This window comes from Gopherus evgoodei, chromosome 3 (assembly GCF_007399415.2).
Source record: "Gopherus evgoodei ecotype Sinaloan lineage chromosome 3, rGopEvg1_v1.p, whole genome shotgun sequence".
NCBI lineage: Eukaryota > Metazoa > Chordata > Testudines > Testudinidae > Gopherus > Gopherus evgoodei.
Genome location: NC_044324.1, coordinates 109,276,487 through 109,296,464, shown reverse-complemented (window position 1 = coordinate 109,296,464; position 19,978 = coordinate 109,276,487). Strand labels below are relative to the sequence as shown.

Sequence of the window (19,978 nt, the reverse complement as noted above, 5' to 3'; positions counted from 1 at the left end):
GGATGGTCTCAACTCCAAGCACTCCACAAATAGTTTTACTTTAAATATAGACTTTTCAAACCAGTGCGGGCCAATTTTTTTAAATAAAACAAAATGTTTTATTTTACGACTTATTCTTTCCCACACTGTTTGGGTTTGCAGTGTTGGGAAACAGCAGCACTGCTTAAGCCCTTCAGTGGGCCAGGGAGAGCAGAGAATAGCTGGAGTGCAGCCGCGTTTCAATTGCACTTTTTCCCTTACCCAGCCTGTCCCCACCATAGTCCTTACACTAGGGTCAGTGAGAGTGAAGTAGTATAGGGAAGTTGCTCAAGGTGAGGCTATTTCCTAGGGGCCATGGCTTGCCCCATTTGGGGTAGGGAATTCAGAGACATCTGAGAATTGGCACCCCTAAGTTTCCCACAGTGGTGAAAACAAAGCATCTATTGGGTGTTTCATTACACAACAGCTAGTCTGTACAAACACATGCTCTTATTATGGTTTTCCTCATCCTTCCGTCCCACTTCCCATTCCATTAGTTTTCACACTCACTTGCAGCATCTTGTCTTTAAACGGATTGTGAGCTTGTGGGGGCAGGGACCAGAGGGTGACATCCTGGCCCTATTGAAGTCACTGAGAATTTTGCCTGTGATGTCAGTGGAGCCAGAGTGTCTTCCAGTGTGCTTGTACAGAACCTCTCACAATGGGACCAAAATCCTGATGGGGAGCTTTGTGGCGATACCAAATTACAAATAACAACGGTGGTGGTGGTGGTAAAGATGTCAGAATGTTCACCCAGTCAGAGCCCTTGACTGAGTGAGTTCTCTTTGGTACTTTGTGATAAGATAAATTGTTTTGTGTATTGACTGGAATTTTTCTTTTACAGAATAGAATATTTAAAATTATTTTTTCCCCTGAAAACACTTTGCACCCTTCTCTTGTCACCTGATACTGGTGACCCATTGGTAATGAAAAACATCTGGTAATTACCTATAAAAGCAGGCTGTTTCTGAGTTAAATGGTAAAAGATCTGCGTCTATTTTAAAAACAAAATGAAAAAAGAATTATTATTCTAAATCGTTTATTAAGTGCCCAGTTCCTTCTTGAGGGCAACAAGAAAAGAGAAGTGATGCCACCATTACATGCTCCCACTCTTCTCTGCTTGCCTCTTCCTCACAGGAGCATCTTTGTAGCAGCTTTGAGAGATTTGGGCGCTACACGATGGGAAGGGGCTAAGAATGTTAGAACTCAGTCATGCTTTTTTGAATTCTCACACCCACACCTGCACCCCTTCCCACACACCAGTTTCAGACCTGCAGTACAAAGAACTGGTGTTCAGGGTTGCCCCTCGAAGCTTGGCTGCTGATGGACTTGTGCAGTTAATGGTTGCAGGGCACCAGAGGAAGAGAGGAGGATGGGAAGCAGATCTGAGGCAAGGGACTTCTGAGTAGAAGCTGCTTGGTTCTGGCAGACCCCAGAAATCTCTGGTTTATTTGAGATAGAATGCTTTGTCTTTTCCATGAGGGATAAGGAGTGAGTAAACTGTGCCCCGTGGTAGAATTATTCCATGGCAACTCCATGAGGTGAAAATTCTCGGCTGACATAACTCCAGCCATTAGAGTTACTCCAGCAGAGATTTCGCCCCAAGAGTTTCCACCCCCAACACAGGATTAACCTGTCTGGAGTCCTAAATATTTACTTGCATGCAAAACAGAGGAGAAGAGAGGCAATATTTGAAAGTGCTGATGACTTTTTTCCCCCCTCTGTTTTCAGATCCGGAGTTCAGCCTTGGTATCAGTGAAGAGACCACCCTGCTTGAGGATGTGCCAGTTTCTGAAACTGATATCAATTTAGAGATTTCATTTGCAGAGCAGGCAGCCAATCTCAAAGACAGCTCAATAGGCAAAATGTGCAAAGGCAAAGAGGACGATACGCAACTTCCTGTAGGTGTTTCTCATTCATTGTGGTAGTCATTTCATAAACTTCATTTTAGCCTTTTTGACATTGTTTCTGTGATATTGGTTGGAACAGGAAGATTCAGAATGCTATAGCTTTATTTCTTTCAGGCCCGTAAAGGTCCTGCTCTCATTGGATTGGGTCCCTTCAGTGTGTGTGTTTTAGGAGAGTAGTATTCAGCCCTTAATAAATATGGAAATCTTATTCTTATGCCTACTATATGCCAGTACCTTTTCAACACTGTACCTTATCTTAAAGAAATTGAGGACTAGTAATGCTTAAAAATTAGGACTTTAGCCTGACATGGTCTGCTCAGTAATAGTTATTTTCATTGCAGTTCAGAAAACTCAGGTTATATTTATTGGGGCAGACCCTCAGCTAGACATGAATGAAATTCTGACAAGGTCCCCCAGCTGAGGATCTTCCCCATTTAGTGTTGGCCCTAGTTCCTTGATCACTACACTAATAGGGGTGAGGTGCCTTGCATCACTTAACAGAGACCTCTTTTGTTGGTTAAAGAGCATTAATGGACTCCAGCAGAAGTCTTGTGGCCACTGAGGTGAAAGGATGAGAATGAAGAATGAGTTTATCTTTACACTTGTAATAGAGATGTACAGGTTGGGGGTGGGTCCCTTTTCAACAGATACGTTGATCATTTCTGGATTTCACATTTTCTAGGCATAAGCATACTGTTTATGGCACCTGCTAAGATGCCCAGCATATAACACATGAACATGTATAGGAATGAGGCGTTTTAACCCTTCGGAAAAAATTTAATTTTTGTTATAACAAAGAGTCAAGGAATCTTTCCAAAATGTGAGGATTTGTTTCTCCCTGGTTTCACATTCCCATCTCTCAAAGATGTGTCTTATTCTTAAGAAGGCTAAATCAATACTAACAGCCTTAGAATTTCACAAACATTAGAAACATTCACTCATACACAAACTACAAATTAATAACCAGTGTGAAAAAAATAGCAATTTCTTTTGTCAAACACTGTGTGCAAACATGTCTGAGTAAAGTCAATGCTTGGAATAATAATGTTTCAATTTTCTTCAAACACTCAATTTAGATAAGCACACAAACATTTCTGCCAGTAATAATTATTGAACGTTCCCTTAGTTTTAATACAATAAACCTGACACTAATGAAACATTGAGAAATGGCTTTGAAAAATGTTTGACTCACACTTCAGTAATGCAGAGAAAAATAGGAATGGAAGCAGTGGCCTGGCTTATGAGATGTCTTTGACTCAACTGTAGAAGAGTCACACATTATTTTCATATTCAAAGAACAGTTTACTGGAGTTTTACTTTTTGACTGTATACACATCAAAGTGGCTATGGCCTTTTCCATAACCTTAGGGGTGAACAATCCTAAGGCAGCGAAACATTTCAGAAAAGGAATGATCTGACGATTGATATGTGTGATCTGTACCGACTTTCCCTCCCTCACCCACACATTCACATGGTCTTATATATTGATTTGAAACAAGAAGAGTATGAAGTGTGTTAGTTAAATCCCAAACAGGAAGCTGGTTACATCCATCAATCATAAATAAGGGCTGGCTCAGCAGCCACACAGAGTTTTCAACCCCAAATTCAGCTATACCTCAGAGCCAACAGAGGCTAGAGGACAATGAAGGTATCCGGGGTCCTTTCCAGCAGAAAGAATGCCACGTCTAGCTTTTGAGTAATCCTCTTGCCCGGTTCTTGGTGTGTTATACTTTAAAAGAGATGCAACCAGCCCTTACCTGCTAGAGTTAGACTTCCTGTATCACAGGAAGCAGAAGTAAAGTCAAATAAGCTCTTAGGGGCAGGGCTTATCTTTTTGTTCTGTGTTTGTACCATGCCTAGCTCAATGGCCCCTGTTCCGTGACTGGAGTCCAAGGTGGTATGGCAATACAACTAGTAAATAATGAAAGAGGGAACAACAGTGAGCCTCCTATTACTAATTTTTTATATGGCACCCAAGAATGAGTGAGGTGTAAACACACACATAAGAGGACAGGTTCCTGCCCCAAATAGTTTATCATCTGTGACCCTGATCCTACAGTCAACTGCATCTAGGCAGACTTCTGCATCTACTCAAAGCCCCAGTGAAGTTGGAACCTAAATGACAACATAAAAAAAGGGAAAAAGGAAAGAGATACCACCCAGAAGTGCATACTGATCAAATTGTGTGTGCTCGACAGGGTTCTATCCATCAGAGATTTGCTTTTTGCAATCAGATATGGTCATTGCAGTGTATAGGTTTTGCCAGGCAAGTTTGATTATGCAACAAGCATAGGGAATTTACATGCTGCAGACAGCCTGCTTTTTTAACTATGTCACTCTCCTGTGGCACCCATCTGTAGTAATGGGTTTCATTACAAAAGTGGTTGTCACCGCAGCAGAATGGCCTTTATACTTGTCACTTTTCTTTGCCCTTCAATGTGTTGAGATTGTTTATTTGCCATGATGCAACTCCTATGTTCTAGAATTTCAGATTGCCAAAGGACAAAACGGGTACCACAAAGATTGGTGATCTGGCCCCTCAGGACATGAAGAAAGTCTATTCCTTAGCACTGATTGAGCTAACCGCACTGTATGACTTACTCGGGACAGAATTCAAGCAACAAAAAGCCATAAAAATCAAAACGAAAGGTGAGTAGTACAGTTATAAATTCTTTAGAAACAAACGAGTCTCTGTGGGGTTGTTCTTAAATGATTCCGAAAGAAGAGACGTACATTAGCTGGTAATATAGGCCCTGATTCAGCATTACACTGTAGCCACCGAGCTCTAGACTCTCTCCACATTTGAGCAGCCTCATGCACATAAACTGTTCCAGCTAAGGAGGATTTTTAGGACTAAAATCCTCTGGCAGCTAACTTTAGTACTAGGCCAGGCATTCTAGGCCAGGGACTGGGCAGATGTCTTCAGGAGCAAGGGAAAGGAATCCTCTGCATAATACTACAGTATGATGGAAGCATAGCTTCAGAGCCTTTCAGAGACTCATAGTTTCAGAGCTTCCAAAGTGAGAAAGGACTGTTAGATCACCTAGGATGACTTCCTGTATCACACAGGCCATAGAATATCATTGTAATTCCTCCTTTTGTGAGCCCGATAACTTGTGTTTGGCTTGACGAAAGCACTTCTCCAGCCCTATAGCGGGAATCTGCTCCATAGTCCCTAAAGCAGCCCCTTTTCATGAGGATGGGAGGATTTGCTTAGGAGTAGGTATCTCCTCTTCACCCTTATCCTCATCTATTGCATTGTGCCGAGCTCTGTATATGGCACAAAATGTACCACCCTATATGGTCCTTCCACATTCAGCCTGCATCTCTTGCCCAGGGCAATAATTTGCCATCTTTTTCCTGTAGTAACTAATATTGATGTGCCCTAACACATCCTGCATTTCTCAGATCGCAACCTCTTTTTGGCATTTGCAGATCTCCTTTTCTGGCCCATTTCTGTGTTGTGTGTTGGCATGGCATCATACAGACTAGGGGACAGGGGAGGGAGTCTGCTGAGGCAGTTCTTGTAGCAAGTCGCTGTGGCATCAAGCCACTGGAGCCTATGTGTGATCCTGACTCCTTTTCAAAAACTAGAAATACGTGGAAACCTATTTCAAGTTGCAAGAGGTTTTCAGTGTTTTGGTAGTTGTCTGCTTTTCTGACCTTCTGCTAACTGTTTTACAAGAGCTCAAAATGTATTACCAGTTAATCACAAACCCACTTTGGCCAAAACCCTGTTGTCAAGGTTCAGTGGATGTGACAGTGAAATAGCTCCCTTTAAATAATTGAAAGCAACAGAGAGTGTTGAGAGACATACAGCAGGATGCAATTGATTCCTCTGAATACACTCTTCACTTTACAGTAGAAGAAAATAACTTTTTAAATGCAAAAGCATACACACAACCCTCTTTGTGACCTTGATTCCTAGATGAATTTCCACCCTGCAGAAGTTCCTCTGTGACAACCATTAGAAAATAGTGTGCAAGCAAAATACTTTTTCCTCTTGATTTTTTTTATTGTGTATTTGAATAGGCCTTCTTACCAAACCTATGTCGTTTTTAATGTAACATTATCTCTGTTATGTTTTTTAAATGACTGCCAGTGGGAAAAACAGGTAAATTGGCTAAAATTGTTTGTCCTGCACTCAACTCAAAAAGATTAACTTGATTTAGAGGCCCTGAAGAGGGAATAGCGGGTCACCCTGCCTCCCAACAAGTGGAATGGCTTGACAGCTGCTATTCCCACCTCAAGGGTGCAGGACCCTCTGTGGGGATGTCTATACTACATGTGGGAGCAAGCCCCCCAGCCAGGCCCAGACTCATGCTAAAGGGGCGTGCACCAATTTCCAAAAAATAACTGTGTAGATGTTGCTTTGATATTGTAACTCAAAGCCTGAGCCTGAGCTCCAGCCCCAGCCTGTGTTGCAATATGAAAGCAAAGTCTACATAGCTATTTTTAGCATGGTAGCACAAGGAACTAGGCTGGGAGGATTGCTCCCAGATTCAGTGTAGACATACCTGTAGCTTCTCTGTCTCTCTCCCCTCTCACCTGCAATGTAATTTGGTCAGAGCATCCATGCAATAGTGGGAGGATGCAGGAAGTCCATGCAGATTTTTCACACCTCTGTTTGCAGCAGACCTGTGGTCTGCAGCATCTCCATCTTCCTACCTCGTGCAACATGGTGTAGCCATTGGATTCATACGGTAGTGGGTCCGCTAGCCATTTCCCTTTGTGTTTGGGTGGCTGGAGATGCTGGAGAGTTCACAGCTCTGTTGCAAAAAGAGGGGGTGAGATCTCTGCATGGGCTTCCTGTAGCCTGCACCTCATCCCTCACCACAGCAGACTCACATGGGTTCTGCTACCTAGTAGCTCAGCGAGCATGCACAGGAAGGATTTGTGTGTGTGTGTGTGTGTGTGTGTGTGTGTGTGTGTGTGTGTGTGTAGGTCGTTCTGAGTGCACATATTTTACAGATAATGGCCTGTTTTCAATATACTTGTTAAATAAGGCACATTCTAAAGAAACTCCTTGTGGTGACTCATTTGACACATTGACATAAGAGGTGATATCGTGGTTCTATATTCACACCTAAACCCACTTAAGACTGCCTTCACTAAACAAGGATACTGCACCAGAGAAGTAGATCTCATCATAGAACCGGCCACCCAAATGATTGGGAGAACCTGTTTCAGTACAGAAAAAAACCTCACTGATTGCACACCGCTGGATGTCACCTGTCATCCCAGATGAGAACCCATACAGGTTCAAATAGTTACAACCCATATTTGATGGGGACCACATCATGAGAGAAATTTTCCTGAACCCCCTCTTCTGGTCTTCAAGCAATCCCCGAGCCTTGCCCAGCTCATTATCAGAAGCAAGCTCCCCACCTCAAAGTGACACCAGAGGCTGTCAGAACAACAGATACAAAACCTGCAGAAATACCTCCACTGCTATGTTGAGCAACACCCACCGCAACACACTTTTTGAGATCCATGTGATTATTATGCATCTCAAAAAAGGCATGTTTTTATATGAAGGTTAAAGCCCAGTCTTGTTCCATACTTTTTGTAAGCCTTGGTTAAAAATGACCATTATCTCGTCTCATTTAATTTTACATTGCTATATGGGCCTATATGTTTACGGTAGGACTGCTCTCCATTAGATAAATACTAATCAGAAGTGAATGGTTTCTGAGAGAGGTACACTGGAAAATTATTGAATCTTAAAGATTTGTGTGTTGGAACTACTACGCATAAGAACCTTACAATGGCCCTACTGGGTCAGACCAAAGGTCCATCTAGCCCAGTATCCTGTCTTCCGACAGTGGCCAATGCCAGGTGCCCCAGAGGGAATGAACAGAACAGGTAATCATCAAGTGATCCATCCCCTGTCATCCACTCCCAGCTTCTGGCAAACAAAGCCTATCACAACCCATGGTGTACCTCATCCAGGGTATCAAATGCCCCAACAACAACTACGAGAGTAAAACCAGATAATCACTACCCTCTTGAATGAACTTACACAGAAAAATGATAAAAAAACAGACACCCTATCACCCGTGGGTGAACGCTGTTCCCAAAGCAGTCACTCCATAGCTGACTTCTCAGTCCTGGTTCTCAAAGTAAACCTGCACAACACCTTGAAAAAGATGTGCCTGGGAACTTAAATTCATAACTTTGCAAGACACTTAAAAACCATGGACTTAACAGAGACGCTGGTTTTATGGCTTATTACAACAATTTATAACACATCCTACTATTTTCTAACTCTTAATTGCCTGTTTCATTTTAAGTGGTCTTCTACAGCATGTGTGAACACTTTATGCTTAACTATCTTTCTCACCTTGTATTTAGGCTGGGAAATGTTGATTATCTTCTTTCAACCTGAGGAAGGCCTCTGTGAAGCTTAATGCTTTTTCCGTCCGCCAACAGAAGTTCGTCCGCTTACCTTGTATCACTGTTCTATATGCAGTTCCAGAAAAATGATCTTTGTGGGCATTAACCTTATCCCAGCAGAGTAGTTACAAGACACAAGTCTTTAAAGTTCAATAGTTTGCCAGTGTACCACTCTCTCAGAAACCATTCACTTCTGATTAGTATTTATCTAAGGCAGAACTCTCTTACCATAAACATATAGGACCATTTAGTAAAGTAAAGTTAGATAAGATGAGATAATGGCCGTTTTTAACGAGGGCTTACAACGAGCATGGAACAAGCTTGACTTTAATTTTCATATTAAAATATTTCTTTTTTGAGATGCACTATCAACCTATTTACACTATAGGATGCAAAAAAGCACAATGAATGCTGACTAGCTCTTCTTTCAAAACACAGAGAGAGAGGACTGTTTAGAGTAAAAGTGGATTACAGTATAATTACATCTATTTCATTTTAGCAGCCAAATTCTTGGGAAGCTTACTAAAGCTATTGGCATCTAAACTTGTAGATCTGCATTTCTGGGTCATCAACACAACAGTTTTCCACAAATGAGAATCACGCAGATGGTTCATTTATGCATTTTCCTTCACTGTACTGCAGAGTGTGTGGATGGCAATTTGAAGGTAAAACAGAGGACTCCTCATTTATGGGTGAAGGAGGAGATGAACAAGTGCTTTGCTTTTAGCCAAGTGCTTTGTTTAATCATGCTCTGAATGACTTGATTGATGAAGACGTTCAGATATGCTGAAGAGAAGATCAATGGCTCTGAATGTATTGAATGGGCTTATCTCTTTGAAAATGTGTTTTGTGCCACTTATCTCATGTATTCGAGCAGATGTGGATAGTTTCTCTATTTTCTTTTCTTTGTGTAGACTCTGGTCTTTTTGGCGTCCCACTGTCAGTTTTGCTGGAACAGGATCAGAAGAAAGTACCAGGCACCAGGATACCACTGATCTTTCACAAAGTGAGTAGGCATGAACAAGTCAGTTTGTTACAAACCTACTGGATTGCATAGGTGATAGCATTTGTCCTGGATTCATATGCTCACTATAATCAAGTTTTCACAGTGACATACCATCTCTGTACTGTGAACCTCAAATGTAGCATTCATCTCCATTAGAAGAGACTGTAGCTTTTATTAAGGGCTGTGCTTTGTAAGTTGGATACATGGCCTTTGTACTGTTCTCTACTCCACTAACTTACTTTAGTTGAGTTAGTGGAGTAGAGAATACAGTTCAGAAAGTAATTTTAAGTTGTTTACATTAAAAGTATTGTGAATTGCCATTGGCATGCTCCAATGCTAGAGTAGAGTAATTAATTAGGACATCTAGTGAATTATTATTAGAAAAATACTTTACTAAGGTGTATTAAGTCAGCCATGATTTGGTCAGGGTTTATTAGTAAGCCCGGGAAACTAGATGTCCAACATCTAACACCATTCCAGGCCAAATTCTGTTTAACAGGAGTTGTAGAAATGTATTCCTAGGAGAATAGGCCTTTATTTTTCCAGACAAATAATTGAAGTGCTGGAGAGGCCTTTTAGAGGTTTTTGAGAGCTTTTTTGTTATTTTTTCCCACCAGATCAAAAGGAGACTTATAGTAATTTCCTACTCCTCTCTAGGGACTCCTGCTATATCATTCCTGCCAGAAATTATCTCTTAGAGACTATAAAAAACAAAAACAAAACAAAACACACTTCTGAAGAACAATTTTTTTACCTTTTCTGTGGACAAGATTGTACCAAATGGACAGTAATAAAAAAAGAGGAAAAAAAAGTCCCCACTTCCTCCAAATAGGTCTTCACCCTACTCCACTGCAAATGATATATGCTGGTTACCTCGCTATACTATCGATTTATTCAGGATAGTTTTCCAGGAAGAAAGTTCTAGATAAACCTTTCTAGAAAATACACTTAATTTATTTGCTGTGTGATCTCATCTTGATTATAATCTTTTTTTGTTTAAATGGGGAAATATGTGAATGGATTTCCCATCTCTCCCTTCTCGTTTCTGCAGCACATCCACTACTGGACTTGGGGGTTCATAACAAATTAAGAGAATATTTTCAGGAATTTTAAAATATTGGTTGCACATCACTGAAACAAACCAATTCAACAGGAAGTTTTTTTAAAATAAGCATCAATTTTGTAAAAAAAACCAAAAAAACAAACCAACCTCCACCTCCCTAAAAAACAAAATGCCAACTCTGTCATTTTTACTTCCAGTTTTGTGAATTTTATAAATATTGGATGATACCATAACATCGTTTTTTAAGAACGTCCTATAGATATGATTTCAGTAGGGAGTCCTAATTAAAAACTAATGGCATGATATGGCCTGCTGGGTTCCAGACTTTGAAAAGCTAATTCCTATATTAGAACTTTCAAACTAGTTAAAATTTTAAGAAGCATGGAACCTGACTCTCCTAGATCTCCCTAAGGATGTGACGGATTCTCCCTCACATGCAGTCATTAAGTCAAGACTGGATGTCTTTCTAAAAGATCTGCTGTAGCTCAACCAGAAGTTATAAACTTAATTAGAAATTACTGAGCAAGGTTCTATGGCCTGTGTTCTGCAGGGTGTCATACCAGATGACCATAACAGTCCTTACTAACCTTCAAAACTAAGAATATGTATATGGAATTCCCTATATCAATGGGGAGACATGCAGAAAGACTATGGTACTGATTATCTGGTCTGCTAAGGCCATTTTGCACCACTGAGCAGTGCAAAGCACCCTTAAAACAGCTGGACATAGACAGAATTCCTCTCATTCAGGGAAACTCAGTTGGGGGACAGCTGGTGGTGTGCCAGCTGCTACATCTCACCTCTGGCATAGAGATGTTCCAGAACGGGTGTAAGTGGGAGGGGGCATGGAGAGCAGAGGTCCATTAAATTTGATCCATCACTGGCATAAGGCCCAGTGGCAGAAGTTAGAATAGTCCTGCTGCTGGCCTAACTTCTGCAAGGATCAGGAGGCCTTCGTCCACTATGTCCAAGCGCAACTTGGATGTGGAAATCAGGATCTATGAGTATTAATAAGTAAAGTCTTTAACCAGGAAAATATATTCTGAACAAATCAACTTTTATGATGTATTCCAACTTTGGTGGCTTTTTTTACATTCTCGTGATCTGTATCAATCACGTAAATTCATTGAATAGTAAATAATCCCCTTTTATTTGTGCAATTAAAAATGCTGCTGTACAGCATAGTTTATAGTTCAAACCTTAGCTGTCACAAAAACATGTACATTACAAGTGTTGCCCAAGTTAAACACTGCATCAAGTGTTAATCTAGGACAGTGTTTCCCAAACTTAGGACGCTGTTTGTGTAGGGAAAGCCCTTGGTGGGCCGAGCTCGTTTGTTTACCTTCCGCGTCCACGGCCCAGCCGATCACGGCTACCACTGACTGCGGTTCGCTGCTCCAGGCCAGTGGGAGCTGCTGGAAGGGGGGCAGGCCAAAGGATGTACTGGCCACCGCTTCCAGCAGCTCCCATTGCTCTGAAGCAGTGAACTGCAGCCAGTGGGAGTCGTGATTGGCCGGGCCTGCGGACGCGGCAGGTAAACAAACCGGCCCGGTCCTCCAGGGGCTTTCTCCACTCAAGTGGCGTCCCAAGTTTGGGAAACACTGATCTAGGAAATAATAGGTGGTGTAACCATTTGATACTTACAAACTTCTTTGGGTGATAATTAGATTTATCCCTCTGTGAGCACAATCATCTATATCCTTTATCCAACCCAATACACTGTCACAGTTTCAGGGCCACTGTACCTGTAGTTCCCCCTCTGCCATCTCTGGGGGGCGCCCACTTAAAGGCTTCTGACTCCTACGTGTCACCTCCCCTAAGTGAAATCCTGGATCTCAATCCCCTCTGACCACAGATACAAGGCTGCACATCTCTGTGACTTATACTATGATACCCAGCAAGTCAGACTGCCTAACAAACCAGCACCTCCACTTTGTTTTTGCTCTAAGAGCTATGCCCAGTGTATTGCCCGTAGTTACAAGTTACTACACAGCCCTTTCTAAGCAACCACATATACTATTATAGTAAAAGCGTTACAGAGAAAACATTAAAACAATAAAAAGAATCTACACGTGCTGGAAAGCTTAACAGAAGTCACCCCGACTCCAGCTTTCAACACTCACAACTAGGTTTTCTCCATGGTTACAAGTTCATCCATCTTACATCCAGAACCAGAACAGAGGCTGGGCAGATGAACCATTTCTTTATACAGCTGAGGCCTTTGTTCTTTGCCTTCTGTAACAGGTAATAGGCAGACAGTGACCCTCTCCTCAGGCATAGCTTCAACAGGCTGGGTTTTTGCATAGTAGAAGTTGGGGAATTTGCATTAACCTCTCTCTAGGCATTTCCCAGGAAATGCACTTCACATTTATTGTCCAAAAAGTCCATACTTTGGCACATTTTCAGTATGGTCTTCTGAACTCTCAGGTCTCACATCTATCACTCTTCCCCTAGAGAGGTTACATATAATCCCAGCCCACACTAATACATAAACTTAATACAACAAGGTCTTCCAAGAATCTTGCAGGAAATTGCCATATCAGTCACATACATGTAATATAGTATAAGTCTTTTACAGTGATTGTTCTAATTCATCTAAAACATGCATAGGATTAGCAATTCATTTGAGTCTGTTATGAGACCATCAGTATTAGTAAACCTGAAGTCTTTTCAGTGATTAGATCTTCCTTGGTAAATTGGTAAATGACAGTGTATATGAAAGTTAATACAGGGTCTTTCGTACTACAGTAAATAGTTTTTATTAGTGCAGATTTTTAGTGTGATAAGCAGTTGGTGGTTTATTTTTGAAATCTGAATAATTCCCTATCTCTGTAGAAAGTGTTGAGTTTACATTTTCCTTTTTAAAAAAACTCTTAATAGTGTACAAGAAAAATAAAGGAGCAGTATCAAGTGTTCCTTGTAGGACACACATAATTGTATCAATGATAATCCACATGGCAATCATTTGTAGTCAAAAACAGATTTCACTGTTCCATATTTATCTTCCAGTAACATTTTAATTAGCACCTTGGCTTCTGTTTATTAACAGCTGATTTCTCAGATAGAAGAGGCAAGATTGGATACAGAAGGACTTCTTCGAATACCAGGAGTAGCAGCAAGAGTAAAGGTAAAATATTGCATGGCCTCTCAAAACCCTGAAAGCCTATACTCATTTGCCGTTTTTACTTTTGTCTTGTTAACACTTTTGTAATGGCAAGATTGGCAGTGAAATCTTAATAAAACTACATAAAACACATTTGATTTAAACTAGCCAAGGAGATGGTGTTTTGATCCAGATTACGTTTGGGGAAGAGGTCAGGAGGTCAGGTTTGAGGCTTAATCAAGGGTAAGATCCAGATTCTGCTGTGCCAAAATCTCATGAGTTGTTCTCACAAGAGTTCCAACCTCTTTGTCTGCACATGCACCAGGTGAGCCCCCTGAGCCAGATGACTAGTGGGCTGCTATGTAGGCTGTATGCCACTGGAGGATAATATTCCCTGGCCTAATTAGGTCATTTTAAGGGCCAGATTCAACTTGCAGTATAGCACTGAGCAGCCAAATTGCATAGAGAGTCTCTCCCATTGTCTCTACAAACAACATTATACACTGCTCAGGTCACTATTCACAGTCTCTTCGCATTACAGAGTGACTGCCAACTACACACAAACCATAACTCAGTATTTGCTTTAATACAGAAAACCAAATACATGGTGTGATTTACATCAAGATGCGGCCTGTTATAAGAATGGTCTAAAGAGACCTTAAATTCTAAATGGAAAGAATATTTAAATGGATTCAGCTGCCTCAAGATGTCTGCCAGTCTCTGTCATGTAGAACTTTGTCCAACAGCTGCTTCATTAGAAACAACTGAAGGAAAAGAATATTATGGAAACTGGCTTTGTTGATTTACAGTAACTAAGATGCTTCATGACTTTGCTTAGTGCTTCATTTCCACTTTCCAACAGTTTCACATTTTTGGAGTGACTTTGTTTTTTTGTTTTGTTTAATAGGGGGAGTGTTTCCAGATAAGAAATCATTCACTAAGTAACTGCAAAAATAATGAGGATCAAACATTTGGAAGAACTTCCCCTTTGAACGAACCTATTACTTTTGTAAAACTTTGAGCGTTATCAATGTTTTACACAAACAGCAGAGAATTTAACAGAAAATAATACTCTTTGTGGTTTCTTTGAAATTTTATTATCCTCTAGAAATCAGTAGAGAATTATAGAATAGTTTTAGAATTCTATAGGCTGGTACAGAAAATCTCTAGTAAGGAAACAATGGTCTAGGTTGATGCTTCCTTTTAAATACTATCGCAATTTTTCTTTTGGGTGGACAGTTTAAATTTCATCTGTTATGAAGCACACTTGCCCGTCAGCTAAAACACAATCTTTTTATATACAGGGATAGCCCTTCCCTCAGGGTGTGGCTGAAGCTCTTCCCTTTTCCCGGTGCTTGTTATCACCCACATTTGGAGTGGCTTCTCCCCTCTCCTGGCATGAGTCAGGTCCTGGATTCTTTTTCTTGGTGTCCCCAGGTCTCCTGAGCCATCCAGTAGTGCAAGAAATTAATGGAGTGAAATCTGAAGTGGGAGGCCCAAATCAGGAACAGCAGCTCTGTGACATGCTCCCACTCCTTCTGAACCCCCCGAAGACTCTCCAGTATGGTTGTCAAAGGGTGGTGATGGCTAAAGCAGCCTTCCCCCTCAGAACCACACAGTTATATCTGCGAAAGACAATGCTGAAGCAGTCAGTGTTATTTGATGCTGCTTACCCTCCATGCTGGAGAACCCATTCCCCACCTCAAAAAAAGGGCAGGTTTAAGGTCCAACACTAGTGAAGACTCCCATGGGAGCCATTCAGTAGGGACTTGAACATGCCTCACGGTTGGTTTGAGATTCTCTACAGATGTCAGGCCATCCACAGGTTTGGATATTTCCCTGTGCTGCAAGAGGAAGAGGGGGCCAACTTTGCCTCAGCGGAAGGTATCAGTAGGAGACTCTTTGAGTCTCAACTTGCATAATTATCTGGCTCTTATCGGGCCCTTTTCTGCACAAAGCATCATATGACCCTGAGGAAGGACTGCAGGATTTGGCCTTATGCATATGCCAGTGCCCTGGGAACAGCTATGCTGTCTGGTGCCTATTAGCATTTGGTTTTAACTGCACACTTCTAATACTTCTGGTCTAGAGTTTCTCTTTCTGTAGCAAAGTAGCAATAGCAGATGGTGCTTGAATGATAATTTCAGATGTGTTTTTCTCAAAGGGTGGAAGGAATTGCTATATGGGAAATGCACACATCTTCCACCAGCCTGAATAAAACTCCACATTGGTGGTACTTTCTGTTCTGCTATCTTTCAGAGTCTTTGCCAGGAACTGGAAGCAAAGTTTTATGAAGGGACTTTCAATTGGGAAAGTGTAAAGCAACATGATGCAGCAAGTCTTTTAAAACTCTTCATCCGAGAACTGCCTCAGCCACTGCTCACTGTGGAATATCTCAAAGCTTTCCAGGATGTGCAGAGTAAGCAGCGTCCCTTCTGGGTCTCAGATTTACAGAGGCAACACCACAAACAGCAATGTATTAAACACAGAGAAGGGAGTTATCTCAATAAATACACCTTGGCTGTGAAACCATTTTCTCTAACAATATGAGAGCCTGAGCAATACATTAAATAGCAACAGGATTAATTCTGTCCAGAAAAGATTGGCTGTTGCTTTGCTGGTGTTCAAATGAGACATTTTTCACATTTTTCATTCATCTATTAGGATACATGGGAAAGAAAACACACAGATTTATATCACAGTATTTGGAAAAAACTAGGTGAATTATAAGGCAAACATGATTTCTGAGTTGCCTTCACTCACTGCTAGCTAGAGCTAGAACTCGAGTTTTGCCCCAGAACCGACTCTCATCCACACACAAAATTCTCTAGCTTGAGTTAAGTGGTGCTTTATGCTAGAGCTAGCTGGCTTGTCAAGGAGATGTGAGTTGATACTTAAGTGATGCTGATACCTAAACTAGGAATGCAGTGGGGATGCAGTAGCTTGTATAACAACTTGCCATCTGCTGAGCCAATAACTTGGTGTAGCACAAGTGTTGTTTTTCAGTGTGGTTGCTCATCACTGGAGCTATGCTAGCTTGATTGGGAAACTCAAGCTCTCTGTTTCAGTGAAACAAGCCCTAAGAAAACTACAGTTAAGATAGTAGCAGTTTATAAATGATCATTCTCTTTAAATAAGCAACAGTGAGGAAGTTACAGTTCAGCAGGAAATCAACCAGAAGATAAAAGATGCTGCTTCTGCTAATATTTGGAGGATATTTGGTATCTATATGCCAGAAAAAAAATCAGAGCTGTTGATTACCATCAGTTCCCCAATAATCAGCCAGTTACTGTGAGAATCTACTCTAACATAGTCTATTGGCTAATAAAGCACCATTCTGGGCAAGAACACACACCAGTTGCTTTAAAAAGAGTGTGTGTGAAATACTGATTTTGCAATTCCTTAGAAGTCCAGCAGGTGTGGGGAGCCCCTCTTTTATTATCTCCTCCAGCCAACGCAGGAGGGTCCTGACAGGTTTCAAAGAAATCCATTTCCTGTTGTCCATGACCAGAAGAACTGGTCACTTTTGGAGGAAGGCATTAAGAGGATCCCAAAGAGGCAAGAGAGCAAGACACACACACGAAATCTCTTCACATGTCACAGGAAAGTGGCCAAGATTCTAGAGCACATGATATAAGTTATGAGGGGGTCGGGGTAAAGGTTTAAGCCACCTTTGTGCACCCCTTATTCTGTAGCCAGTGAGCTATAGGTCAGTTCCTAGTTGCAACTTAGAGTTGCCCCAGGGATGCTTTAAGTTGTGTGGGCTGCCAGTAGCCCTTTGGGGGCTGTTCCAAGAACCAGGGATTACTGGGAACTAAGAAGGCACTGTCCGTGTCCTCATTCCATTAGCCATATTGGCAGCCAGGAGAGGATCATATAGGAGCTCCTATGGTGGCTCTACTACATCCAAGGAATCCTCACATGATTAGATTAGTTCCACAACATTTAAGTCTGTGTTATGCTAAGGATGATGGTGCAAAATAGACCAGAGGATCATTCATTTGCATAACTATTTATTTTAAATGTGCCTGACTGTTCTGCAGGTTCATGTGCAATAAAATAAGTACAATGGTTAGAGAATAGGAGCATCGTCCTGACAGTTATCAACGCCATCCTCAATACTGCTATTATCACTGTTGTTATCACTGCTGGGTCACTGCTGCGACTGCTGTTGCTCATTAACATTACGTAGAAAATCTATGAACAGGATAAACTTGACATTTTACAAGAATATTTAACTTAAAATCATGCCTTTTTTGGAGGAAAAAAATAAAACTTTTAAAGAAATGAGATGTATATGCTTCCTTGGCAGATCTTCCAACTAAGAAACATCAACTGCAAGCATTGAATCTTTTGGTACTACTCCTTCCTGAAGCAAACAGAGACACTTTGAAGGTTAGATTGGCTATTCGCTCTTTTAAAACAAAGTATGCATTAGAGAAGTGAGCTTATTTTTAATGTACCTAGTGTGAAAAATTCAAGTACCTTTTAATATTTTAACAAGCTGGTTGTTACTTTTTTCATATTTGAGGTAACTTAAGACAGAGAGTAACATTTTCAAAAGTGTGTAAGTGACTCAGAAATCTAAGTCTCATTTTCACAAGTGACTTGAGCACTTAGGAGTCTAAGGTTATTTCTCCACTGCAGTCCCAGACGTGATTGCAGCTTGGGTGAACATAGCTGCGCTAGCTTTACCCAAGTTAGCAGGGCTAAGAACAGCAGTGTAGATGCTGTGGAGCAGGCTTCAGCAATGCAAGTAGGTATCCAGGGCCCTTGGTTGGCTTGTGGACTTCACACTGAAGTTCACAGTGCTGTATCTGCACAACTATTTTTCGTCACGCTAACATAGGTATGTCTATCTGAGCTGTAATCACACTTCAGAGTGCAGTGTAGACATACTTTCAGTCTCATTGAAATTCTGAGGGACTTAGACTCCTAAAGTGCCCAAGTCACTTTTGAAAATGAGGCTCGGGCTCCTAAATCAATTAGGTGTTACAATCTAAATACCTTTAAAAATCTGGGCCTTAAGCACTCCTGAAAATTTTACGAGAGATTCTAATAATAATGATCTTGTAATAAACCACCTCTCCTTCAAACCTTCTAATCACAATCCCAATTCAGTACCTTTTCTGCAGCATCTATTGCTGGTTTCCATGGAAAAACAATTTTAGAATAGCATAGAAATAAAAAGGAAATAAACTCACTTGAATGTGATGAATGCGGTTGTTTGCCTATATCTCAATTTTTTATCTGTACTGTTTATGTTCCCTCTTTGCAAGGTAGGATTTCCCTTTGATACCAGCTGCCCCCGTTGCTCTAAACCTTCCAGATCACTTTGCTGCTTGGCTCTGTTCTCCTCTGCTAAGCTTTGGTTTTGGTCACTGTTGAAATTGCACCAGACAAAGAAAATTTTTAGAAGAGCTGTATATGGTGCAGAGTTGCCTGGATAGGTTGTTTTTTTTTTTAGTCTTGTTTGACAAAACCTCCACTGGAAATGCACAGAGGCTGGGCTAGAGATAGCTGAAAGTGTCATTGCTTAGAGACTGACAGGTGCTTTGTCACTGTGACAGAAGCAGTTCCACTGACTACCTGTGGCTCACAAAGCACTGCTCTACTCATCTGTAGTCTGCATGACTGGAGTAAATAAAGAAGGCTTTCCGCACAGCTTAGGGTCCCAGAGCCCGGGTGCCAGCCTGAGCCCAAATGTCTACACTGCAGTTAAACAGCCCCTTAGCCCGAGCCCCATGAGCCTCAGTCAGCTGGCGTGGCCAGCGGCCAGTGCCTAATTGCAGCGTAGACATACCCTTAGATGCCTTAGAAAATTTTACCCCAAAGCTAATGAAGAATGATTTACTTCTTCACACTCTCAGCTTCAAGTCAGGGTTTGACCTCATCAGTAAAGTGGTGTAAGGAGGTTCATATTGCAGCCTTGTGCATAAACCCATCTGCACTTCCCATCATTGTTTGCTGTGTTATATAACCCTGTTTTTTAACAAGGACATAAAAAGCTTTTTCAAAGAATACATAACATGATGCTTCATTCTATATGATTTTTTCATGTGCAGAACTTGCCTTCAAGTGCTACTTTCATTTCAGATGCTGCTTGAATTCCTCCAAAGGGTAATTGAACATCGTGATAAAAATAAAATGACATTAAATAATGTTGCAGTGGTGATGGCACCAAACCTCTTCACGTTTCATGGGTTAGGCTCAAAGACTATTGAACAAAGCGAGTTTGTTATGGCTGCTGGAACAGCAAACGTCATGCGCTTTATGATTAAATACCAAAAACTTCTTTGGACAGTAAGTTTGTTCTTTAAAAAAATATGCATTTTTCCTAAGTCTTACAAAATCACAATCAAACCATCATTGCTTTCAAAGAGCAAGGAGGCATCTGAACCCCTGCCAGTGATGTAGAGATGAGATTGACACACTGGAGAGGGAGAGGCAGCAAAGGGCACAGCTGGGCCCTAGCTGATGGG

General features: G+C 41.2%; 1 protein-coding gene across 6 annotated transcripts in view; it reads left to right on the top strand.

The window, feature by feature from the left end:
- ARHGAP18 (Rho GTPase activating protein 18) overlaps positions 1–19,978 on the top strand; it is a 129,462-nt gene that overhangs the window by 83,778 nt on the left and 25,706 nt on the right. For all 6 annotated transcript variants that reach the window (XM_030556285.1, XM_030556284.1, XM_030556288.1 and 3 more), the window contains 7 exons: positions 1,750–1,919; positions 4,412–4,577; positions 9,239–9,330; positions 13,443–13,520; positions 15,756–15,915; positions 17,809–17,891; positions 19,593–19,799. In XM_030556285.1, the coding sequence (XP_030412145.1) occupies positions 1,750–1,919; positions 4,412–4,577; positions 9,239–9,330; positions 13,443–13,520; positions 15,756–15,915; positions 17,809–17,891; positions 19,593–19,799 (956 nt within the window). The remainder of the gene's footprint in view (positions 1–1,749; positions 1,920–4,411; positions 4,578–9,238; positions 9,331–13,442; positions 13,521–15,755; positions 15,916–17,808; positions 17,892–19,592; positions 19,800–19,978) is intronic.